At 33.4% G+C, this 27,737-nt stretch overlaps 1 protein-coding gene across 1 annotated transcript in view; it reads left to right on the top strand.

Moving 5' to 3' along the window:
- The window catches only part of LOC131159914 (probable LRR receptor-like serine/threonine-protein kinase At1g56140), a 135,881-nt gene that overhangs the window by 72,401 nt on the left and 35,743 nt on the right, over window positions 1-27,737 (top strand). Inside the window, exons 14-16 of the mRNA XM_058115141.1 lie at window positions 13,151-13,213; window positions 27,321-27,365; window positions 27,544-27,605. Coding sequence (XP_057971124.1) covers window positions 13,151-13,213; window positions 27,321-27,365; window positions 27,544-27,605 — 170 coding nt within the window. The remainder of the gene's footprint in view (window positions 1-13,150; window positions 13,214-27,320; window positions 27,366-27,543; window positions 27,606-27,737) is intronic.

Raw genomic sequence — 27,737 nt, 5'->3', positions numbered from 1 at the left:
CATGTAACGAGTTCATGCAATGCAAGAACTTCCTATTGTTAACAAAATTGTGTTAACATGTCTGTAGTACTTGACCTAATATCAAATTTACCAAGCTAAATCTCACCAATAAAAATAAAGTTTCATATCTTGTGATACCTAAATAGAATATGTTTTGTTATGTAATAAACCTAATCCATCGGGAAGTTGATGACACTTTGATGGCCACAATGTAGATGGATAACTAATTGCAATATGCAAAAGTTAAGTTAGTAATTCTTTCAGCCAAATAGTATCCCATGCAACCTCTCATTACTCTATACTAAGCCTTAATGGTTGATATTAATGCAATAAACAAATATAACATGAATTTTCAATGCATAGATTCCCTGTAAAGTATAAACATAACCTTTGGTGGAACTCCTATACTTCAAGTCTCTTACATAGTTTGTATCAAACTATCCCCTTAACTAAAGCTAAATCTTGCTCTATAAAAAATTCATAACTAAGTCTGTAGTGCCCTTAAGTACCTATGAACCCATTTTAAAGATTGTTTATGCTTCTTGTTAGGATTACCCGTAAACTTACTCACCATGTTAATTGCATATGCAAGATTAAGACAACTATAAATGATGACATCCATCAAAAATCCACAACAATGGCTATCTCCTTTACATCCCCCTTTTGACTACGGATATCATAAAGATAAGAAATTTTTTTTCAATTGACTAGAATTGGCTTCATAGCCAAAGCTCTCCAATAACTTTCTTTAACTATTTTAAGATCCTAAAGGTTTATTTATTTATTATCTCTGTTAATTTATATCCCAAAGGCCTTCCTTGTAGCATAAAGATCCTTCAATTTAAACTTCTTACTCAACAAAGATTTTAAGTGATAAACATTACCCGTACTCTTTGCAACAATTTGCATATCCTTAACATATAATAAAAAGAAGATAAATGAACCGTCAAATAAAACTCTAATGTAAACTCTATAATCATATGTCTAAAAGGTATTTCTTGTGCCCATCATCTATAAATTGGAGTGCTTATACCACTACCTTGCTGACTGCTTGAAGCTATACAATGATTGCCTTGGTCTACAAACATGGTTCCAATTCTTGGTTCCATAATGCATTTCAACTACTCGATATAAGTCTTTTCTCCATTAAGTCATCTTGGAGAAATGTTTTTTTTACATTAAACTACTCTAACTCCAAACCAAATTTAGTTATAATGACCAAAAACACCAAAGTAGAGGTATGTCATACAACTAGATAGAAAATATTATCATATATATTATATCACTTCCCTCTAATAGTAATCCTTTGCCACTAGTCTAGCCTTGAACCATTTACTTTCACTTCCTAAAGCATCATATTTCTTCTTGCCATTTGTACCTTGCTACATTCCTACCCTTTGGAAGTTCTATCAACTCCCAAGTTTATATCTATATATATAAACTGCATCTTTTCTATCATAGCTTCCATCAACCTATTTTTATTAATATCTAAATGTACATCTTGAAAAGAATGTAGATCAAATTCAAATTCTTTGCCATTGACTTAGATAAAACATATCATATCCTCAAAACCATATCTATACAATGCTTGAAAGGTGCAACAAGGTTCGTGCTGTGAAATATGGCTCACATTCTAAAGGAAAGCATGAAGGAAATCATGGTGCAGTAGTACAACAGGGCAAACCGTCAACGGTTTCCATGTAACTATCGATGGTTTAGGGGATGTGTTCTATTCTACCTGAAACCATCAACGGTTTGGCTCAGAATGCCCAGCGCAGATTTCAAATTTTTGAATAAATGGATGTTAATATGGTTGTGTTTCGAGGGGAAACCTCTGAGGAGGCTTATACATACATAGTATATGTTGTATATGGAGAGTCAAGTGTGGTTGAGAGGATTATTGAGAGAGTTCTTATATTGTTCTTGTAATTTGGATAAGAAGATAGTGAATCATTGTCATTTTCTCCCGAGGATGTGACATTGCCGAACCACGTAATTCTTGGTGTCATTGTTATTTTTATTTCTTTCATTTACTTGTTGTCGTTGTGCAATTGTTCTATATTCATCATTTAGATTGCTACATTGTTTTTTTTTTTATTCTTAGACAAATATATACATTCTATTGTGCATATTTGGGGATTTTACACAACAATTGGTATCAGAGCATTGTTGTAAAGGCTTTTGCATCTTCGTCTGCAAAATTTGACGTTGTCAAGTTTGATGGAATTGGGAATTTCAATTTGTGGTAGAGAAGGGTGAAGGATCTTTTGGTGTAGCAAGGCATGGTGAAGGCCTTATACGGAGTTCAACCGGAATGCATGGATGAAGCGACTTGGAATGAATTGGGGGCAATGAAAGTATCAACCATATGACTTTGTTTGGCTGTTGACGTGCTGTATCACGTCATAAATGAGGAATCTCTAGCATCAGTTTGGTAAAAATTGGAAAGCCGTTATATGTCTAAGGGTCCATCAAAATCTTCAAGTGTAGTGGAGGAAAATTCAAAATGCAGTGATAAGGATATGTTATGTGTTTCATCGAGTTCTGAGTGCCTTACGAATTATTCTTGGATCCTAGATACCAGATGCTCTTATCACATGACAAAAAATGGAAAATAGTTCGATACCTACAAGTCAGCTAATGCTGGTTGTATTTTGATGAGAAATGATATTTCATGCAAAATATTTGGTCTTGGAAATGTCAAAATCAAAATGTATGATGGTGTTGTAAAACCATATGTGATGTAAGGCATGTACCGGGTCTAAGGAAGAATGTTATTTCATTCGGCACTTTAATTAGATTGTAATAGGTATAGCTATAAGTCTGAAAGTGAGGAAATGAAAGTGTGTGAAGGTGACTTGATAGTGATGAAAGAAGAAAAGGTAGTAGGAATATCTATGCACTGCAGGGTGTTACAGTTGTAGATGGAGCTGCAACTGTAGAATCTGAAACAGACTTTCTGTGGAATATGCATTTAAGGCATATGGGTGACTACATGTATTCACATATTTGGGGATCGGTGAGGATAGCATCACAGGGCAGACATATGTTTTTCGTTGGTGTATTATGAAAGGTCTTGGTTTATCTCATGTGGCATAAGCCTGATGTTGATGTGCTTACCAGGTTAAACTTGTGGTTGAGGTGGAGTCCCAGACTACGAGAGAGATCCTAAGGTTAGACATTGGGACTTGAGTAGGGCATGTTATATGCAAGGCTTGTAGGGTACTTCTTAGTGAAGTTAGTGAGTATGGTGCATTTCTCGTGTGACCGATTGCCAAAGGTATCACTAGATAGGAGAGTTACAAGTGAATTGTGGGTAGGTTTTGTGGTAGACTACTCAGTTGTGAGTGGATTTCCACTAGTGTACTATTCTAGTGATGGAGGATCTAGGCTTGGTGTTATATCTTAATAGTACATCTTTTTGGGGGTAAAATTAAGAAAGGTGGGTACAAGTTAGGTGATCATGTGGCAAACAAAGGGGTAATAGATGATATGGCTTTTTGTGAGAAAGCCATGGGGCAGCATACTTAGGTAAAGGAAGAGAAAAAAATGCCAAAAAACTGTGGCAGCAGCGAACATGTAATTTAGGTGGAGTCAAATACTTAGGGCAAAAATGTGGGGAATTCTATCTTGAGTCAATTGTATCACAGTATGAATAGGAATGTGATGCGGGTGGAGCAAAAAATTGAGGATAGAGATGACATAGTTCATGTTGTAGGGAGTTTCAACTCAGGAGACCAGCAAGATCATGGTGGGCCCATATGCACTATCAGACCACCACTCAGGTATAAATTTGACATTCTAGTGTTTTATGCATTCATTACTACCAGCAGCAAGTTTCCTACTATTGTTCAAGTTGATGAGTGCTATGGTGGAGGAAATGGATGTATTGCATATGTATGGTGTGTGAGTTGGTGATACTTCCAGTGTGGAAGAGGGTGATAGGATGCAGTGGAGTGATGTATCTATTGTGTGTGAATGACATGTTATTGGCTAGGAATGCTTTGACTGAAGTTGATCACTTGGGAACTTTGTTGAAAGTTTTTGACATGAATATGTTGGGTATGACCAACAAGGGTCTTGGTTTGCTGATTCACATGGACAGACCTGTAGGGAGATTGGTGTTATCTCAAGGTGACTTTGTGGAGGGAACCGCAGGGAGACTTTCTTTGCCGTCTCAAGGGGGTTATGTGGAGAATTGATATGGAATGTCTACCACTTGGTATCCAAGGACAGGTTATGATGTTCGAGATATGTCAAAGGTCCTTCATGATTGTGCGATGGGGTGTTTTAGCAGGCAACATAGTGGATCGTCAGTTGTGAGATTTGTTGAAGACTATGCAGAGGACTTTGGTGATAGAAGACTTATAGTAGTGTTTGTGTTTACTGTTATGGGAAGGCCTCGTTGGAAGCCTAAGGTAAAGTCTCATATTGTTGCATCTACAAGTGTATTAGGGTTGATGGTAGAAGCCGAAGCTGCCATCGGCAAGTTCAAGCAGTGTTGCTTGGACTTGGTGTTTGTCTCCAATTTCTAGATAGGAGGCAGTCCTAACCTAACATCTCAAATTCAAGGTGGAGCAACGAGTTCATGTTTTTGGTTTCTCCTAAGGGGTGTATGTTCGTGTTGGTGGAGTTTGTTGTGAAATATGGCCCACATTCTAAAGGAAAGCATGAAGAAAATCAGGGTGCAACGAGGCAAATCGTCAATGGTTCCCCTGTAACCATCAATGATTTGGGTTCAGTATTCTATTCTGCCTGAAACAGTCGACGGTTTGGTTCGGAATGCCCAGTGCAGATTTCAAATTTTGAATAAATGGACGTTAATATGGTTAGGTTTCAGGGGGAAAACTCTAAGGAGGCATATATATATATATATATATATATATATATGTACATAGTATATGTTGTATATGGAGAGTCAAGTGTGGTTAAGAGGATTATTGAGAGGGTTCTTGTATTGTTCTTGTAATTTGGACAAGAAGATAGCGAATCCTTGTCATTTGCTCCCGTGGATGTAAGCATTGCTGAACCACGTAATTCCTGGTGTCATTATTTTACTTTCATTTACTTACTGTGGTTGTGGAATTGTTTTGTATTCACCATTTAGATTGATGCATTGTTTGTTTGATTCTTAGACAAATATATACATTTCGTTATGCATATTTGGGGGTTTTACACAATAGTTCACATTCTACTTTCACTAAAGTTCCTTTTGGTTGCACAACCTAGATGCTTCCAATCTCCACTTACCCTTTCCTACTATCTTTGTCCCCTTGTTCATCTTCTTATTATTTGTTATCAAACACCTCTTCATTTATCATCATATTCTTTATTTGGATCCCTTAGATTGAACCCTTTAACTCCTTTTAAGAAGTCTAGATACTTAATTGACTTGTTCAATTCTAGTCTATTATCATGCTTAAGATGCTTCACTAGGCTATTTATTCTTAATCTTTTCCTTCCATTACTTGAATTTAGAAATATTGTAACCTTTTTCCTTATAAATTAATCCAAAAGCTTTTGAGGGTGATTATTAGCAGAGCTAACAAAGTATTAAGCTTTGCTTATTGTTGGTACTTCTGCAAACCCTAGATATATCTACGTGAACATTTTCTAGAATGTCTTTGCTTTTATAGGAAAGAAAATTGAACTTTATCTTACGTTGTTTACCTAAAACACAATAGTTTTAAAATTCCATTCTAAATTACTTAACCTTTTGAAAATTTTCGTGGTTTTTGGTGCTCCATCATTCCTTACTTATATATATGTCTCAAGTATACGTGCCAAAACGTAGTGTCAATTGTTTCAACATCTAATAAAGCAATTGATGCACTACCCACAATTGTACCTAGTAATCGATATATATATTATTTTCATCTAATTTACCCTTTCATGAAATCAAAAAACCCTTTGGCAACTTTACAAATCCTATTGCCTAAAGCTAGTAGAAGTACTTGCAAATCTTTCACCACATTAATTCTAGAATATGTCTAAGATTTTGTAATGTTATGATAGTACAATCAAATATTTTGAATTTCACAAAACTAAATCAAATAAGAAGACAAGAATGGTTGTCCCTAAAATCTACTAACATGCCATCACATTCTCTATAGACACTAAACCACTCCACTATGGATAGTATTGAAACGAACGAATTTGTTCCATGAATTAGGTATCATGGAATAAATGTTTACCTGAAGTGACCAATGTGAATTCCTTATCATTTGAGCTATATCTCACCATACCCGTTAAGATCTAGCTTACTATGCCCCTTTTTTGCACTTGAGGCATTCAATGTTTTTGCCCTTCAATTTTGATTTTGATGCATCCTTCTTCTGACCCTTTTATCTTAATTTCCCTTTCCTTAGCTTGGCATTGAAACTAAGCCTTGTGGTTATTGGTCCTTCTTATTGAGTGTTCTTTTAGCTTTATTCGACTTGAGAACCATAAACATCTTCATAGCATAGGGTGAGGTCCTTAAAGATATATGACATAACCAAGCATTCAAATGAAGTAAGAAGAGAGTAAAGTAATATCAATACCTTATCTTTTTCCTTTAATCTTCACCTTCAATTTACACAAATTACTAAGAATTTGATTAAACCAATTCATGTTTGATATAAAGGTCCACCTTTAGGCATATGAAAAATTAACAATGCCTTGTTTAAGAGTACTAATTAGTGTTTCTCTTCACAATGTGCAAGCTCTCCAATTTTGTACATAGTCCCCAGCCTTGCCATATTCTCTTTCATCACCTTAATTATTAAATGTGGTCTACCAAACTAGATCAAATAACACTTAAGAAATTTTCTATGGTTACATCCAACAATCCTTATTCATCTTCACTAGTTTCCTTTCTATCAACATCACATAACGAATTTTTTAAATCAATAGATTCGTTACTAACATCTGTTAGAGGTTGAAGTTTTCCTTTCCACTAGACTAATTGAACTTCATCTTCGCCTTGCTCATCCTTTTTATAGCGTAAATATAAATTTTATCATAATGTTGACACTAATACCAATTGTTGCGAACATGCATGAGGTTATGAACATATAAATAAAATTGAAAGAAAAATAAAAGACAAAGGATTTGCATGGTTTGGTAGTGAGACTTCATTTGCAGAACTTCTATGGATACATGTGTATGTGTATGTGTGTAACCTCATGTGGGAGTATTAAAATACCCTTATATAACTATATAATGGTACTATGTTCTATCTTAAAATTGAGTATTGTATTCGCTCCTTACAACTCCCAATTGCACTACTAGATCTTTCATGTATAAGGAAGGTTCTACATGGAAGGTGACCATCCCTTTTTTAACTATGAGGCACAACTTAACAAGGATAATATTAGTATAATTGTATTTTTGAACAATGAGCCTTAATTGGAACAAATTTTCATTAAATTCAAAAAATGTCATTCCATCCCCCTCCCCATTCATCACACTTCCCCTAGGCCGTGCTAGTGAAGAGGACAACTTCTTGCCAACCACTTTCATGTGCTTGAATAGTGACAGAACTATGTTACATTTAGACATTTTGTTATGCTATAATTTTATTGATCAAGTGTAAATGTGCCCAATGTTTTCCTATGATAATAGCTCTTACTGTGCTTTTACTACCAATTCCATAATTTATACGTAATGACCATCTCAAATTATTTTTGGGCTAATGCAAAAAATATTTAGGACAAAGTATTATTTATTTAAAAAGTATAGGTATGCAGGCATCGAGTATCTCAAATTATTTTACAATTTATTTCAAAGAAAATAGTATGTCTTATTTTATTTTTGACAAGGCATCAATATGAAAATATTGTTTCAAAATTCTCAGATGTCCAAAAAGTTATAGTTTATACAATTCAATTTCCAAATATATATAGACAATGAATAAATAAATCACAAGGAAGGCGCTCCAAAAAAAAAGAAATTAGTATATATATACATATCTTTTAATGTATTAGAAGAGTATTCTACCCATTGATTTTAACTTAACAAGTGAAAATACCAAAGAAAAAATTGATGGGGAAAATTTGGTCTACAAGAAAAGAAAATGATGAAGTGTTTGTGCTATTTTCTAGAAAGCTAGTAGCGTTTCTCATGAAAAAATAAAATAAAAAACATAATTTGTACTATTTCTTGACAGATATGTTGTTTAATCGTAGGGAAACTACATCAAAATCATGAGCATCTCACGCACGACAATAAATATTATAATATTAGATGCGCACGCACGCACACATACACACACACACATATAATTAGATGAGTACTCAATATTATACTTTGTGATGCATAACAATGTGGTATTAAGCCATAAATTTGCTACATGTTATTCTGTTGTAATAGATTTTTAAAAAATAAACTAATGAGCATTTCTCTAGTGCTCGTGCCATACTTGGAAAAAAAAAATTGCCTTTATTAAATTAATAAGTTCAAATTGGTCAAAAAAGATTATTTGGATAAATATGCTTCCTTTCAGTTGAACTAAGTGTGAGAAACTTTAAAATTTTCAACGTTTTAACTTCATATTAGAGTTATTCCCAACTATCATATTAATTTTGCATACTTGATTACAAGCAACTTCGCCTATGATACACTTAATGTCCTAATTTTTTCACATAGCCAGTCCCAAGCCCGGGTTAAGGAGGAGGGTTGCGTTAGGTAGCTGACAGCCAGCGTAAAATTTGTCTGATTACTATGATATGAATCCTTACCGAATATTTGTTGGGGCGTCTCCTACGAGCGACGCGATGCACTTGAACCACCTAGGTGTAGTGAAAATGGGCGAAGGTGGGCTAGGTCGTCACCCCGAAGCAACGCGCCATGTTAGCGCCCGGGTACGGTGTCAAATATGCGAGGGTTCCTGCATTATTCTGGTCGTGGGCAAGTAAATACTTTAGTTCAGGAAACTAAGATTAGATTAGCAACCTAGAATATAGGGACACTTACGGGTAAAAGCATGGAAATTGTGGATACAGTGATTAGAAGAAGAATTAATATAATTTGTCTTCAAGAAACTAAGTGGGTGGGGGAGAAAGCTAAAAAAAAAATGATAAATTAGGATTTAAACTTTGGTACACTGAAAAAGAAAAACATAAGAATATAGTAGGCATTATTATAGACAAAAACTTAAAAGATAGCGTTATGGATGTAACTAGAGTAAGAGATAGAATTATAAAAATAAAGATGGTATTAGGACAAGAGATAATAAATATCATTAGTGCTTGTGCTTGTCAAGTTGGCTTAGTAAAAAATTTTAAGAGACAATTTTGGGAAGATATGAATAGTATTATACAAGGCATACCAGGGACTGAGAAAATATTTATAGGAGGAGATCCGAATGAACACGTTAGAAGAGATAATAAAAATTATGAGAGGATATATAGAGGATATGGATATGGAGACAAAAATGAGTTTAGGGAGATGATCTTAGACTTTGCTATGTCACATGATTTTAATATAATGAATACTTGTTTCAAGAAAAGAGAAAAACACTTAATAACCTTTAAAAGTGGACAAAATAGAAGTCAAATAGATTTTTTTTAACTAGAAGGGTAAATCGTTTATCATGCAAGGATTGTAAAGTTATTCCAAGTGAAAGCTTAACCACACAAAATAGAGTCTTAGTGTTAGATATATGTATTAAAAATTGGAAGAAAAATGAAAAAATAAACCAGTATAGGAGAATTAGATGGTGGAACCTAAAAGGAGCAAATATAATAAAATTTAAAGACAAAATGATCAAAGATGGGGATTGGACCTCAGAGAATGGGATAGATACAAATACTCTTTGGAATAGATTAGCTAACTCTATTAAAAAGATAGCAAAAGAGATTTTAGGTGAATCAAGGGGAAGATTCTCGAATAGCAAAGAGAGTTGGTGGTGGGATAAAAATGTACAAAAAATCATAAAGACAAAAAGAATTTTGTATAAAACATGGCAAAAATGTAGAAACAAAGATAACTTTGAGAAATATAAGGAGCCAAGAAAATATGCAAAAAGGGTCGTTAGTGAAGCTAATTATAGACCACTTACTAGTTTGTATGATAGATTAGGTACAAAAGAAGGGGAAAGAGATATTTACACTTGCTAAAGCTAGAGAAAGGAAGAGCAAGGACTTAGGAAATGTAAAATGTATAAAAAGTGAGGATGATATTGTTTTGATTAAGGACGAAGATATTAAAAGAAAGATGGTAAAGTTACTTTAGTAAGTTGTTTAACGAAAACTAAATAGAGCTTAAACTTAGAATTGTCCAATAAGGAAAAGACTAAAAATATAAGATTGATTCGCAAAATTAGAGTTAACGAAGTTAAGTTTGCACTAAAAAAGATGAAAAATGGGAAAGCTATAGGACCAGATAACATCCCAATTGAAGTTTGGAAATGCTTGGCTAATAACGGAATTATATGGTTAACTAATTTATTTAATACAATTGTAAAAACTAAGAAGATGCCAGATGAATAGAGGAAAAACACTTTAATACCTACATACAAAAATGAAGGAGATATTTAAAATTGTAATAACTATCGTGGAATTAAATTTATCAGTCATACGATGAAACTATGGGAAAGGGTAGTTGAACAAAGATTAAGGTTAGAAACGAAGATCTCAAAAAATCAATTTGGTTTTATGCCTAAGAGATCTACCATAGAAGTTATTTATCTTTTAAGAAGATTAATGGAAAAGTTTAGGGAAAAGAAGAGGAACTTGCACATGATATTTATTGACCTTGAGAAAACATATGATAGGATACCTAGGGAAGTTCTATGGTGTGTTTTAGAAAAAAAAAAAAAAAGGTGTATGTTGTAGGTATACCAATGCCATTAAGGATATTTATGATGGATTAATGACTAGTGTAAGGACTATAGATGGAGAAGCTAGAGAATTTCCAATTGCCATAGGTGTACATCAAGGATCTGCTTTGAGTCCTTATCTTTTTTACTTTAGTGATGGACCAATTGACTAAGAGTATTCAAAAGGAGGTTCCATGGTGTATGTTGTTTGCAGATGATATTGTATTAATTGATGAAACTAGGGACGAAGTAAAGGCTGAGTTAAAATTATGGAGAGAAGTTTTGGAATCTAGAGGCCTTAGGATAAGTAGAAATAAAACAGAATATATGAAATGTAATTTTAGTAATGATAAAAGGAATATTGGAGACAAAGTTAAACTTGATGATAAAGAAATAAATAACACTTGTAGATTTCGATACCTTGGATCTATTATGCAAGCTGAAGGAGAAATTGAAGAAGATGTAATGCATAGAGTTAAAGCAGGTTGGTTAAAATGGAGAAGTGCTTCAAGTGTGTTATGTGATCGTAGAATACCCTTAAGATTGAAAGGGAAGTTTTATAGGACAGCTATAAGACGAGCTATGCTATATGGATCGGAATGTTGGGTGACGAAGAAACATAATATCCAAAAAGTAAAAGTTGTCGAGATGAGAATGTTTAGATGGATGAGTGGTATAACATTGAAAGATAAATTAATTAATGAACATATTTGTGGTAAGTTGGGAGTAGCTCCTATACAAGATAAGATAAGGGAGGGATGACTCAAATGATATGGACACTTGCAACATAGGCCTTATAGTGCATATGTGAGAAAGAGTGACTTAGTCACTGTGGAGGGCAATAGAAGGGGTAGGGGTAGACCTAAAATAACTTGGAAAGAGATAGTGAGTGAGGATTTAATATCCTTGAATCTATCAAAAGAAATGGTCCATGATCGCATAAATTGATGGAAAAGGATTCATATAGATGACCCCACTTAGTGGGACTAAGGCTTGGTTTTGTTGTTTTGTTGTTATACTTGATTACAAGCAATTTATGCTTTAAACATGACATGAAGCAAAATAGTTTCAATTATATATGTTAACTTATATAAATTTAAAAGTAGCAACATTTATGTAACCCTCTTGTAATGTTAATATTAATCAGTTAAATTAAGGTGTAATTTGCATAACAAATGCTACACTTGATCTTCAAATAATTGTGGCCCAAAATTATTTCATTTTTTGTATCAAATTGGTATAAAGTACATGTAACAATTAAAATTATTCCACAAAAATATGGACTAAAATAAGATCTTTCACCCAAGAAAAAACAAAGAGAGGATTTTTTTTTTTTTTAATCCTATTTTGATTGGTATAGAACAATGAGAAAATCTCAAATGAAAAACTTAATTACTACTTATACACTATAATCAAAATATCAATATTATTCATATAGGAACATAAGAATAGGACAAGTTGAAACAAAAGTGTTTAATTGTACTTGGTCTTTACTTTAAATTGAGACTAGGAAAGAACTATTGCTAATTATCAAAATTATTTTATTTATTATTCTTAATTTTCATTTAAAATTAATTGTGTTATAATGAAATGGGAAGGAATGGTCAAAAATTGTTAATGTTGTTTTTTTAATCATTTGGCATAATTTTTTATTAGACTGATTTGTTTGAATATATTAGATGCATTTTCTTTTACCTTTAAAGGTTGATTGGCAATTATGACTTACTTTTATATTCAATACGAGCCATTATACCACTTTAATACACTTTTTTCTTTTATTTTATTCCTTGCATTAAAAATATATATATTTTAACAACAAATTTTTGTAATGAATGTTCATTCTCTCTTTTATGTTCAATGAATTTATGATTAAATATAACACATTTCCACCTAGTTGCAACTTTTGTAAATAAAAGTCAAGAAAGTAGGGTTGTACTAATGAAGGCATCACATCGAAAACTGAGAAAGTAAAAGGGTAAAAAAAAAAATTTGAAAAAAGAAACTCTTATCATAGTAGGGACAAAATTGAGCACAAGTCATCGTTAGCCATATAACCATTGACCATGGCTGTTTGTTACTCTAGTGCTCCATATGAAAGCATGAATTCCAAAATTTGAATTTAGAATATTATATGAATTTAAAAAATGCATTCAAAATAATGTAGAGATCTAGGTTAATGAAACTCTTATCATAGTATGTTAGTTGTTAATTATAAAAACATAAAATTGTGAAAGCCTAAAAATAAATTTGATTAGCTATAGTGTCTAATATCTTTTCATTTTTTAAAGCAACATTCAATTTCCTGATTCATGATGTGTTAATAGCTAAAATGTCTTTTCATCTATGTAGAGATTTGTCATACAATCAACTATCGGGAAGCTTTCCTCCATGGGTAACTGGAGATTTACAATTGTAAGTCTCTAAGATAATGATACTTTACTTTTGAGACTAGGGGTTGGAGTGCGGTGGTCCTTTTATTTCTAAAATATTTATAAGCTTTATTTGTTGTTGATCATGGAGGTGAAATTTTATATATTGCGTGGTGTTATTATTAACTCTAAAAAATGACAAGGATTATATACCTAATCAATTTAAATTAAACTATTTCAAAAAATAAAAAATAAAATCACAACCTTCATCTCATTTTGGGGTCATTTTGTTCATAAAATCTTTCAACATTCCTTACAATTAATGTGGCACCATAACATTCTTTTTTGACATTTGTTTTAGTATTTGTTTCCATTATTTTGTTCTCAACATAGGAATTAGGGATTTTTGGTATGAAATATGGATTTAGGAATATTGAGGTAAGGCACCTCTATCAGATACACATATTATAAGGGAAAAGAAAGGGACAAAGTTTTATTACTAAAACTTCTTGAAGAATAATTACAACTTGTTGATGGCCATTTTGATCAGGGTTGCTATTTTCTTTAACCTTAGTAGGCTAGAAAGGGTTTCGGTGCCATTTTTGGTTTTTATTCTAGTTCAATTGCACTTAGGGAGCCTCTTTAAGCTCCAATTGGATATTTCAAGGCATTGTCCTCGTAAGGATGGGTTTTTTGATTTATTTTAATCCTCTTTGTGGGCCCAAACACCCTAGTAGACAAGGAGGTAATTCCTCCTTACTCCTAAGGGCACTGTGTGGAACTTGTTTTCACCCCTAGCCTTTGCCTATAAATAGGAAGTTAGGGGGTGAAGTGAAGACACATAAAACAATATTGGGGGTGAAGAGAAGAGACGAAAAAGAAAGTTGGGAGGAAGGGAGAAACATTTTAAAATATCGGGCGAGGGGAAGGGGGAGGAGAGAGAGCTAGTTTTTGAGAGTATACACTATGGGAGAATTAAAAGGGGGGGGGGGGGGAATAGGAGGAGAGCTTCACATAAAAAGAGAGAAGAATATTTACGTTCATCCTTACGAGAAGGAATGTACAAAGGAAGAAGGGTCTCCCATATTTTCTTAGATTCAAGGAGTTTGTTTACTTTCCTTAGAGTAGTACACACAAGGAACAAACTTAGATCAAACCTCAAACCTATTGGAATTTGTAAGGCTTTCTTAATTGTTGGGAGGAGCATATTCAAGGAGTGATTATCAACATCCGCTTTAGATTCCGCATAGCTATCTTGGTTGGATCATGAGTTTAGGTCTTGTTAAAAAGTCCTAGTTTATATTTGATATTTGGTCAAATTTATTCTGTGATAATTGCAAATGTTGCATGCTCTTATTCTTGATATTCTATTCTTGAGGAAACATGCACATGACTCTTTGGATTTTTTATATTCATATTTTTAGAATGTAATTTTGTTTGGTTTGAGCAAGAACAATGGTGAAAAAAAAGAGAGTAAAAGATAAAGAGGCAAAATATGAGAGAGAGAGAGAGAGAGAGAGAGAGAGAGAGAGAGAGAGAGAGAGAGAGAGAGAGAGAGAGGAATAGAAGTGGGGGGGAGACATTGTAAAGGGCGTAGCTAGCAGCTAGGGTTCAAAAAAACCCTAGTATGCATGCAAAATAGTAAGAAACATTGTGTATTCTTTAGAAATCCCAAAAAAAACCGATCAATTGCCTTCTCTTTCTATCTTGACTTGGTTGACTAATCTGCCTCTTCTTCTCCCTATTTTTCATTTCTTTTTTTTTTTTTTTTTTTTACCTTTTTTTAAAAAAAAATAATGCGTGTTTCTATTTGAAAAAATAAAGTTTTTAGTATTATAATGAAATAATTCCTTTTTTTTTTAAAAAAAAAAAGGAACTCATCTTCGAAAAAAGACAAAAAAATAAAAATTGAAAATTGTCAACAAAATGAGACGGAAAGGAAAGTCTTTAATTGATTGATGGCTCTATTTTGGGAATAAAAGAAAGTACACCTGTTTAAATTGCATAATTACTTGTTAATTTGTATGTTTAATTTCATAATTTATGCTTTAATTTGCTTCTATCTAATTAGCCTTCATTAATTCAGAATTGGTTGACTTTAAATGCACATTTTGGAGTTTATCTTAGAATTAAGTGTCTCTATGTAACGATGAGCATGACATTCGTCCTACCTTATGATGATACGAGAGAGAGAATTTCACCGAATAATGCCTTTCTCCATTCCCTCCCTAGGCATGAGGGAAGTACTCTCCCTTAGGCCCATATGGGTGAATGTGCGTAGGTACTTGTACCACGAGTTTGATATGCGAAGAGCAAACTTGGAATTCCTCTTCCATTTTTTAAAATCTCGCCTTTTAAAAAAGGGTTTTTTTGACTTGATTTAAATTTTTTCCCTTTAAGGCCAATGATGAAATCCTACTAGCATTTTCAAAATTCCCCATATTTGGAAAACATCCCCATTTTTGGATCTCGTATCTAATCAAATATCCCTTTTCTAAAATCTATCATCTTGATTGATTACAAATCAAATCTTCCTAATTATCAGTAAATGATGAATTTCAATTAATGGATTCCCTCTTAATCACCATTTAATATTGATTTTAATCTTAGATTTCAACATTCCATCACCATTAATCCCTACTATTAATCATCGTATTTTCATCTCAAATCACCATTTAGTCTCTAATTCAAATCTTGGATTTCAACCCTCCATCAACATTAAATCCCTTATTTCAGTTAGAGAATTTTCCTCTCAATCACATTTAATATCTTATTTCAATCTTGGATTTTAACTCTCTATTAGCATTAAATCCCCAATTTCAATCAAAGGATTTTCCTCTTAATCACATTTAATCTCTTCTTGCAATCTTGTATTTCAACTCTTTATCACCAATAATCCCCGATATCAATTAGTGGATTTTCATCTTAAATCACCATTTAATATTTGATTCCAATCATGGATTTTAAATCTTCATCACCATTAATCCTCAATTTCAATAAGTGATTTTCATATCAATCATCTTTTAACCCTTGATTCCAATCATGAATTTTAAATCTACAACACCATTGATCCCCGATTTCATTCGGTGATTTTCAAATCCATCATTGTTAACCTCTTCTTCCAATCATGATTTTAAACTTTCAATCACCATTAATCCCTATTTCTAATCATAGATTTTTTGCATCAATTGCTTATTCCATATTTGTAATCAAGGGATTTCAATTCCAACCACTTTGGATCCTTGATTTCGAATCAAATTAGGTCTTTTATTTGGTTACCAATCAAATTCCATCACATATTATTTTTTTAAAAACAAACATAGTTTTAAGATCCAGTCATCTTTTTCAACCAAATCCAATCTCATCTTAAATTTGATAGCAAACCAAAATTTTCCATTTTCTATTTTCAAACAATTTGATTGTTGAAATCCAATCATCATTGAACTTATCAACTACAATCAATCAAGGTTTTTTTTTTTTTTATCCAATTTCATTTTCTCCAATTGTGCTTTTTATTTTTATTTTTTCTTTTTCAAACTTTAGGGTTTCTTGAGGCCAACTTTTTTTCAAAACAAGAGCATATCGAGGTTTCTAACCCAATTTTTGGGAATCTTGGATGAAGATTTTTCATTGAATGATAAAAAATGGGAATTCATTCATTCCTTTTTCTTTATTTAAAAGGCATACACACGAATACTTAGCAGTAATCGTCATTAAAATGGGTGCCAATAAGGGTGCTGGTTGACTTATCTCCCTTGGAATAGTTATGCAACCATCTTCCCTCTGTATGAACGCACTATAGAACCCTCTTCTCTGTTTGGTAGATCTTTTAGGATTTTTTCCTTTAATTTTATTTTTCAAAAAAAATAAAATAAAGGTGGCAACTCCGCTTTTTCAATCATCTTGTCTTGTAAATAGAGTCTTCTTTTTTCCTTTTGTTTTCTTGTTTAATGGGGATTGCGATGTAACTCCCATTTGTTGGCATCCCTAGATAGAATCTGTTGTCAACACAACTTGAACTATAGTGACAATGAAAATGTAAACTAAATAGTGGAAACATAATGTTGACGGTGAGGAATAGTAAATGAATAGAAGAAGCTAAAGGGGGTTGGACATTGAAGGACTAGGAATTAAAATATAGACCTAAAATAAGTTGTAGAAATATATTTTTCTCTAGTAGAATGTTGGTGAAAATCCTTTTCGTCTTCCCTTCTTTACAATTGTTACCAATCTTCCAAGATTCTTTTTTATCTATCAAATTTTGATCATTTCTTTTTTTTTTTTTTCTTATGAATTTCGTTTGCTTCCAAATCCAATCTCTTCATGATATAATCATCATCTTAAGATAATTGATAGATATATATATTGATTCAACCAAGAATCAAGGGAATGAATGGTTGGCAGGTTAATCGTTTAGGATGTTGTCTTTTGTCCCACATTGGTAGAAAAGTTGTTTTGAATTTTTTCTTTATTTGTCCCACATTGGTGAGAAGTATTTTTTGGACTTGAGGTTCAAGCTATATGAAGAGCTCAACTCTCTATTTGTAAACCACACCTCAAAGTTGTACTTTGTCAAGAAGTAGTGGATTGATCGTTGGCGCCCGAGGACGTAGGTAATTCTATATCGAATTTCATTAAAGTCTTGTCTTATTCTTTTTACTATTTTGTATTATTGGTTTCTGCATTGCTTTAGTTTTTATATATTCAATAACATTAGTCGTAGTATTGGTGTTTGACACAAGTGGGGTGCCCGGCACAACAATTGGTATCAAAGCCATCGTTCGACATTGTCCTCGAGATGCTGGGTATGTGGGACCTCCGATTTGGAACTCGATGTGTGAGGGGAGATTGTTGAGGTTATCCTGGCCCACATCAGTTATGGAAGGGGTTGGTTGTCAGTTATTAAGTGTAAGAGAAAGCCTCACCCCATGAGCTAACTTTTGAGGTTGAGAAGGCCCAAGACCACCTAACACAAGTGCGCTGGTGGCGATGAAAGGAATAAGGAAAAATAACTTGTATTATTTACAAAGTAGTACAATTATTGGCTCAGCAGCTATTGTTTTTTAGAAAAATGTAGCTTAGATACAACCAGGTTATGACATATACGATTGGCACATCCAAGAGAAAAATCTTTGTAACAATTAGCTAAGCGGGGATTGTTGAAGGGTGCAAAAGTGTGCAAACTTGAATTTTGTGAGCATTGTATTCTGGGAAAACATATTAGAGTGAAATTTGGCACTGCAATCCACCAGATTGAAGCTATTTTAGACTACATCCATACAGATATATGGGGGGGCCACAAAAACGGTTTCATCGGGTGGTATGCATTATTTTGTCACTTATTTTGATGATTTTTCCATAAGAGTTTAGGTTTATTCTATGAAGCATAAAAATGAAGTGTGATATTTTCCTTAAGTGGAAAAAATTAATTGAAACTCAAACTGGCAGAAAGATTAAACGACTCAAATCAGATAATGGTGGCAAATACAGGAGTGACCCATTTATAAAGGTATGTCAAGATGAAGGTATTGTTCAACACTTCACAGTTAGAGATAAACCACAGTAGAATGGGGTAGGAGAGCACATGAATTGTACTTTGCTGGAAAAAGTTCGATATATGTTGTCTAATGTTGGGTTGGAAAAAAGGTTTTGGGTTGAGGCTGTTAGATATGCGTGTAATATCATTAACCGTCTACCATCATCTGCAATAGAGGAAAAACACCCTATGAGATATGGTCTGGAAAGCCTGCTAGTGATTATGATTCTTTACATGTATTCAGTACTATGATTTATTATTATGTTAAAGAATCTAAGTTGGATCCAAGAGCCAAGAAAGCAATATTCTTGGGGATAAATGTAGGAGTCAAAGGATACCGTATTTGGTGTTTAAAAACAAAAAAAATGATCTAGGTAAGGGACATTGGCAAGCTGTGAAATGGATTTTGAGATATATTATGAATACGATTGAAGTTCGTATAGTATTATAGAAAAATAATACTATTGAACAACGGGTTGTTGGATATGTGGATTCTGATTTTCAACGTGATTTGGATAAACATCAATCAACTACGGAATATGTTTTTACATTTGCTAATTGTCCTATGAGTTGGAGGTCTACCTTACAGTCTACCATTGTCTTGTCTACAACAGAAGCAGAGTACATGGCAGCTTTAGAGGCTATTAATGAAGTTATTTGGTTGCATGGTTTACTTAAAATTTTGAGAGTTGTTTAGAAGCACATTGTTGTGTTCTTTGAGAGCTAGAGTGCTATTCATTTGGAAAAGAACCAAGTCTACCATGCACGAATGAAGCACATCGATGTTCGATTTCATTTTATGCGGGATATTATTGATGAAGGCAAGATACTTCTTTAGAAGATTGGTACAACTGAAAATTCCGCAGATATGTTGACCAAGATTGTGACAACAATCAAGTTCAAATATTGTTTAGACTTGATCAATATCCTGCAAGTCTGAATATTTTTTGGAAGGTGTCGATGATGTGGAACTCCAGATAATGTTGGTGACTGAAAAATTTGTTGAACTCATTGTCAAGGTGGAGATTTGTTGTTTTTTGTCCCACATTGGTAGAAAAGTTGCTTTGAATTTTTTTCTTTGTTTGTCCCACATTGGTGAGAAGTGTTTTTTGGACTTGAAGTTGAAGTTATATAAAGAGTTCAACACTTCATTTGTAAAACACGCCTCAACGTTGTACTTTGTCAAAAAGTAGTGGATTGATCGTCGGCGCCCAAGGACGTAGGTAATTCTATACCAAACCTTGTTAAATTCTTGTCTTGCTCTTTTTACTATTTTTTATTATTAGTTTTTACATTACTTTAGTTTTTATATATTCAACAACATTAGTTGTAGTATTGGTGTTTGGCACAAGTGGGGTGGCCGGCACAACATAGGATATGATATTTGCTTTTCAATCTATTTAGTTTTAATTAAAGAGAAAACCCCTTTAATATTGGAGATGTAGTCCCCTCCTTGTATTTATTATTTCCTTCTTGACACGTGGCAATTTATCAAGCCAAAATAATTTCCTCTAATATCTTATAGCAACATGCACTTCCTTAAGAAGTAATAAGATTATTCACATTAATTAAGTGAGGTCAACCACTGTTTTGTTACACCTCCATTGTCAAGCATTTAACTTCCCTTCACATTTACTTCTCAATATTGCATCCACCAAAAAGGTCTCACCCACAATGCCACACTTCAAGGCATATATCCCTTTGTTCATTTGCCTACCAATTTTCCACTAAAAATGGGTTCCTTTCCATTAACTTCCTACTTGTATTCATTACTATGTCGACTCACTTAGGATTAACCATCAGGATATATACATCCACTGCATGTTCAAACCTTTTCCTCAACAAGCCTTTCCAAATTAATAGTAAGTGACAAGTCTACCTCAACCTTTATTCAGGCTAATGCCTTTGCCACCAAACTCTATGTGGCTAAGAAGAAGATCTAGTTGTAGTTGATGATGGTTGACTTAAAAAGAAGAAGAAGATAAAAACATTTATGTCATGACCAAGCACCCCCATTTGGATGTGGATTAGAAATGTTCAATCCTCAATCACCTCAACATGCCCCAACTATGGTTAAATTCGAAGGCGTAGCTAATACTACCACTTGAGCAGGCTCCTAAGCCATTCTTGAGGCTAGATGCCCCAACAATGGTTAAATTCGAAGGTGTCGCTAATCGTACCACTTGAGCAAGCTCCTAAGCCATTCTTGAGGCTAGATGCCCCAACAATGGTTAAATTCGAAGGTGTAGCTAATACTACCACTTGAATAGGTTCCTAAGCCAATCTCGAGGCTAGATAAACCATTACAATCAAAGCCAAGATGTTTTCCACTCTTGAGGATCCTTTGACTACTTGACAACAAAAGAAGCCATCCAACAAGCACATGACTTAATCAACCTAGATAGTTCTTTTGTTAGAAGGTTAATGTAGGTTCAATCACTACTCCCTCCATTAGTGTGCCTAATGAGGAAGACTTGTTTTGAACTCTTGTACTTTATATCCCACATTAGACCAAGAAGCATATAATCATATAAGGTTATGAAAAGTAAGGCGTACTCCCAAGAGGTGGGGTAAATTGGGTTTTTAAAATTTTCTTTGAAAACTCTTTGTTTTACAAGTTCTTTTAGTTAAGTGTTAACCCCAGCCAACTTTCTTTTTAGCAGTCACACAAACACAATGATCAATAATCCTTTGAACTTTAACCAACAATCTTTCCAAGTTCAATCTTTTATGTTAACAACCATCTTAATTAAATTCTCAGAATCAATGAATAATGATAATATCAAGAAAATTTTTAGATGATAAAAAAAATCAAGCTTACAACTTTCCTTTACCAAAATAATGAATATCAGCACAATAACTTTGACTTGTGCTATTCAACTTATAATAATTCAAATCAACTTTTCTTTTCAAATCATAATGAAGTTAAACTTTTCTCAAGATTAATCTCAGCTTTAACATTCAGTACTTCAGAATTTTATTCTAATGCTTCAATTTATAACCAAATTCCAAAATCAATAATTCTCCTCAGCCATGAACAATAATAGCTTTAATATATGATTTCAATGATTCAATCTTAAGTGTTTCTTTTTGAATAACTAATTCAATCACTCAAGATTTATCTCAGTTGTGCATTCAACAATTCAGATTTCAAAGCTTTATCAAAAACTCAATCAACCAATCAATATGGTTCTTTTGATTAGTGTTCTAGCAATTCCCAATGAACAATCACCTCTCAGCAATTAATTAAATATACATGTAGTTAATATATTTGCAGTAAATTAAAGAGAGTAGGGAGACGAGCTATAGACCGTATTTTTACAAGGTTCGTCTTGAAGCCTACGTCCTTGCCCTAAGCAACCGCTATTAGGATTCCAACTTTCTTTATGAGGCCAAAGTTACAACCTCTCTCCTTCTCGGGTGGAGTTCCATCTCTAATAAAAATCCCCTCTCACTAGGCAACGATTCAATTCCCTGAACCGTCAAAGAAAATCTTTCTCTAACAAGAATACCCCTTCTTGCTAGTCCAACGATTCAACAATCCTGAACCGTAAAAAAATAATAATAAGAGAAATAATTTTTGTACAAGCAACACTCTCAACAAGAGCAGATTGGTACAATTGAAAATCACAATATACTTCAATCAAAATCAATATAGAAAGATGAAACTCAGATGATTGTTACAATATTTCTGATTTTGAATTGAATTTCTCAGTGTAAATAGATTAGAAAAACCTTGGCTTTGTCAGCAATAGCACAACAATAAGTTCAAAAAATTTCAGCCATAGACTCTTGAATTTGTATTTTGTTTGTGTTTGCTAGTTGTTTTTTAATTCATGTGAATAACATGTATTTATAGAGTTAAAATTTAATTTTTCGTGTTGCCCAAGTTACTTGGAGTATTTCCTAAGTTTTCTCAAAGTTTGGGGGCCAAGCAATCAAATTTGGAAACTTTCCCTCACTATTATATATAAATTTAAAATCACGAAGGTTGGTCGCCTGATCTCAAAGGTCAGTCGCCAGTGCCTTTAAATTTTAGCGTATTTTGAAACACAAAATGAGGTCAGTCGCCTAATCATACGAAGTCAGTCAATTGATCCAATGCTGTCTGTTTAATTTTTATCAGCATAAAATGTCAGTTGCCTGATCATTAAGCATCAGTCGCCTGATCATGCAAAACATATGCTTTTAAAAACTTTATTTCCGAAAACTCTTTAGCTTTTATATTTTTCATATTGAATCAAGACTTTTGAAAATATTTTTCATAGGTTTTCAAAAATTGGTCTCTAAGTCAATAATGATTCCTAAGAGCTTCATGCATCTATATTGAAATCATTTGAAATACTTACATGAGACTCTTTCAAGACTATAACTTTCTAAGCTCGAAGTTTTCATGTATTTGCTTTGCTCTTCAATGTCTTAATGTATTTGCTTTGATTCTTTATATTGGACTTGACTTTAAGCTTCAATAGACTTTAAACTTCATAAGATCTTGTAACATTAAGTTCGAGCTTTTAACAATCTTGTCAACCACTTGATATTGATCACTCGAGTCACTTGATTTGATCTAAAAACACTTGAGTCACTTGAAACTTTACTTAACCAAATATGTTTAGTTCCTTTGATTTGTTATCATCAAAATATGATTCTAAGCTTTGTTAGGCCAATAGGTTAAATCCCTGTGACTTCCATGATATGAAGGTCATTTTGACAGTTCCCCATTTAACACTCACTGGAAGCTTCATCATGAAGTTAAGTCCAGAGTGAACCCAAGTTCGTTCCCAACTACACATTTCTACCATCTTACAAACCAAATTGCAACCCTAGACCCCAAACTCTGATTACCATAGTTGCCCAAGTACTTTGTGCAACCTTGGATTCTTAAACTTCGAGTGTTACTTACTTCATATAGGAGTGATTGAATGAGATGGACAATTTCTTTAATGAAGTTGCCACTTTATTCACTTCCATTTATAGTATTAGTGATGGCTTAATTGATCCTACACTTAGCTCAGTTAAACTAATTATAAAGGTGATGAAAGGAATTCGCATTCCCATTCATTGAGGAGTATTGCTACTCACTTAGCCATCCAATATTGACACATTTTTACCAATTTTATGTGTTATCCATTCAACTATCTTTTCCCATTTTATTAGTGTCTAGTGAAAATCGTTAATTGGCCCTCTTCTGGCTAAAGTTAGTCTTTATGATGGGACAAAGCAAATCATCAATATATCTTAATGGGCCATCTTAGATTTAAGCTCAGTTTTTTGAGATGGTAATGCAAGCAAATGTCATCATCTCCAATTGTTCCAATCTCAAAAGGAACATTGTAAAATTGTTAAGCATCTCAAGTTTGAGAGTTCCCATCCACATTATTTAAATCACTCCTCCTCTTAATTGTCTAGTAATCACATATAGTCCCTCTCATTTGGAGCACTATTTACTTTAAATTGGACTTTTCTAACTTATGATAAGAATTACTTAGTAGGTCAACTCACCCTACTTGAAATCTTTAGCCTTAACGTACTTGTTGTATATGCACTTGACACTATTTTTTTTAGTGGTGGTTCAGATGAGTGTTATTAATATGTTCCTATTAGAGCCTTTTAGCTTGGTTATAGAGGTTAAAGTCAAGGTTGATCTTATTAGCCCTTCTTAAGGACCACACAATGACTTCCGATGGGAGCGTGACATTATGATGAAGGTTAAATGGAAAGGTAGTTGTACCAACTGTTGTCCTCCATATTGTTTTGTATGCACATAGTACTTTGAACATCGCACATCCTCTTCCATATTATCCTTTGGTGTCTCATTGGTGGCTTCAACCTATCCATTAGCCAAAGCATAACATAGGGTCAAGTGTATTAGCCTAAAGCCATACTTATTAGCAAATCCCTTTGAAAATAGAGGCTTAGTTGATCATAATTTTTCAATTTATAAATGATATGGTCCTTGAGAAACCATATCACAACTTCATAAGGACAGTGTTAATCTACTTTTTGAAGTAGTTTTTGGCTATAACAACTATTGCATGCTACTTTACGGATGATGGATAAATCTTTCCAATCACATCCATGGCCCAACCCATGAATGACCAAGGCTTAACTATAAGATGGAACTCAACCACTCATATATTTCCAGATAAGCTCATGTTTCTTGTAGGCTTCATAGCTCCAAACATAATCCACACAATTGGCTTCATTGTTTTCTTGTTCTAAAAATACTCCAATTGAATTTTTAGATATTAGGAAGTAGAGTAGCAAAAACCTTTAAAGATTTAGAGGTTTTAACATAAGTGGATACCTAGATAAGTATTCCTTCATCCAATCAAATGTGCTTTAATGCTTCTTTTGCCAAATTAATTCACTTTCCTAATTCAGCTTCAATAGTGAAGAGAATTTCTTCATTCACCTTTTTCTATTAGAGATGCATCATCACAAGAAATTAACCTAGATGGGGAATCATTGTAAGAATGCTTTTTTTTTTTTTCTTTTTCTTTTGGTGGTTTAACTTGTATTACTACTTTGACCTTGCTTCCATTGATGTCAATGCCTCTCTCATGAACAATAAAATCCAATATTACAACCTAGAACTCTAAAGGCACAATTCAAAAGGTACATTTTTAACTGATGTTTTTGCACTCCTATCAATACTCTCCAAAGATCTGCAAAATGACTTTCAGGAGAAATGACCTTTGTCACGACATCAATATATACCTCCATGAATTGGTTGATCATATCATGAAAAATTAGTTCATGGCTAGTTGGTAGGTTGCTCCTATATTTTTCAAACCAAACAACATTCTACCTACTTAAATGTCTCTAAAGCTTAGGGGAACTTATTATAATTCCAAGCAAAACAATTTTGTGAACTCCTAAAGTAGATTTATCAATTTCTATTCAAAACTAGAGAAATTGAAGAATCGAGGTTCAAACTATGGCACTCTAGATAAATCATTGTAGACAAAGACTTAAAAGATAGTGTTGTAGATGTTAAAATAGTAGCAGATAAAATCATAAAAATCGAGATGGTCTAAGGCCTAGAGATAATAAATGTCACTAGTGCTTATGCTCCTTAAATAGGCTTAGTAGAAAATATTAGGAGAGAATTTTGAAAATATAAGGATAGTATTGTGCATGGGTATTAAGGATTGAGAAAATATTCATAAGAGCTTATTTGAATGGATCCATTAGAAAAGATAATCAAGATCATGAGAGGATACATGGAGGACTTGATATGGGGATAAAAACAAATCTAATGATATGATCTTAGACTTCATCATGTCATATGATCTTATTATAATGAATACTTGTTCTAATAAGAGAGAAGAATACTTAATAATCTTTAAGAGTAGACAAAATAAGAGTCAAATAGGTTTTTACTTAACTAGGAGGGTAGATTATTTATAATGTAAGGATTGCAAAGTTATCTCTAGTGAATGCTTAACAACACAACATACGGTTTTAGAAACACTTTTATTTTTAATAGTTTTTACAGGTATATACTCTCCCTTAACAACAACTCACCACACTCTCCAATCCATGTTTTGAAGAAAAATTCTCATTCTTTGCTTCCAAAACATATAGTTAACACCACAGAAGATTGGAGGGTGTGAAGTTGAGCCATGTGATCTTTATACAAATGCGTTTAAGCTTTTTGTAACAAGGTTTTAATGTCAATTGTTAGTTTTGGTGAAATCCCAAGAGAGGGGGGGGGGGGACTATTTTACCTATTTTTTTCAAACAAACACAATCTCAAGTTTAGGGTTTCTCAATCAATCTCAAATGCTATAAATATTAAAACATACAAGTGCGGAAATTCAAATGAGAGAAGGGTTAGAGAAGACAACACCGAGATTTACAAGGTTCGGCAATTCTCACCTACATCCTTGCCTCAAGACTATCGTTTGAGGATTTCCACTATCGACTCCTTCAACCAAGGACAACACTCCTTCATTTGGGCGGAGATACGCGTTACAACCCCTCCTTTTAGGTGGAGACACCTCTCCAAGTGATATGCCCTCGCTTGGCACAGTTCAAACCCGAACCACAAAATACCGAATGGAAATAAGATTTGTGTACAATGAATGATCCTTTATGAGCTAATGAATATAATGAATAAACCTTTCTAATGCACTCTCAAAAGATATGAATGAAGCTCAAAAGAGCTGGTAAAGATTCTCTCAAAAGGACTTTTGAAATAAATGAGAATAAATTATCTTTGATGTGAGAAAAAAGTATAATAAATGCCTAAAGATACAAGAGTATTAAATGATTTTTGCCAAAAGTGTATGGCTGAGAAATAGAAACCCTAATGCTGTTCGAGCTGATTAGATCGGTGCCAGAGACGGAGACATTTCTATTTGCCCCTGGCTACACAATTTCCGTCTCCAAAAATGTGCTCGAATTTAACAACCCCAATTTTCTGCTGGCAGTTCGAAATGGGATTACGTAGCTGCTCAAGCTTCCGCGGCCATGTTAATAGTTCTAGAGTAGCCATTATTATTCTGTGAAATTTGTATTGTCAAATTTATTTCAGCTGCTTCCTTTTGCAATTAATTCAGTTCTGTCATGTGTTAACATGAGATTAATCATGCAATCATGTGTGCAGGAATTTAGTTGCCAACAACTTCACATTTGATAGCTCAAACATAAGGTCAGTTGATTGTTTTTTGCTCCAGAAAGTTGGTCGGATGTCTGGAAAGCAAAAATCAAGGCATATATACTGCTGTTCTTTTTTTTTTTTGCGTAGATTTTTATACGTTCTTGTTTTGTATTCTCTAGTGTGCCTAAGCAGTAGACAGTAGTCATTCAATTATTCTTTATTTTTGCAGTTCATTTGCAGAATTGACTTGTCTTCAGAGAAACTTTCCATGCAATAGGAACAAACCTCGCTGTAAGAATCTATACCTGTTTTTCTGTCATCCAATGCATCAAAAGACGTATTGCCACCTCCATAAGTCTTTGTATTTATTCATTCTTAGCTCTGCTTTCTCAATTTGTCTTCCACGATTGATGATTTCCGAAG

The sequence above is a fragment of the Malania oleifera genome, chromosome 7 (assembly GCF_029873635.1).
Source record: "Malania oleifera isolate guangnan ecotype guangnan chromosome 7, ASM2987363v1, whole genome shotgun sequence".
In the NCBI taxonomy this organism is placed as follows: domain Eukaryota; kingdom Viridiplantae; phylum Streptophyta; class Magnoliopsida; order Santalales; family Ximeniaceae; genus Malania; species Malania oleifera.
This window is presented reverse-complemented; position numbering and strand designations above follow the sequence as displayed.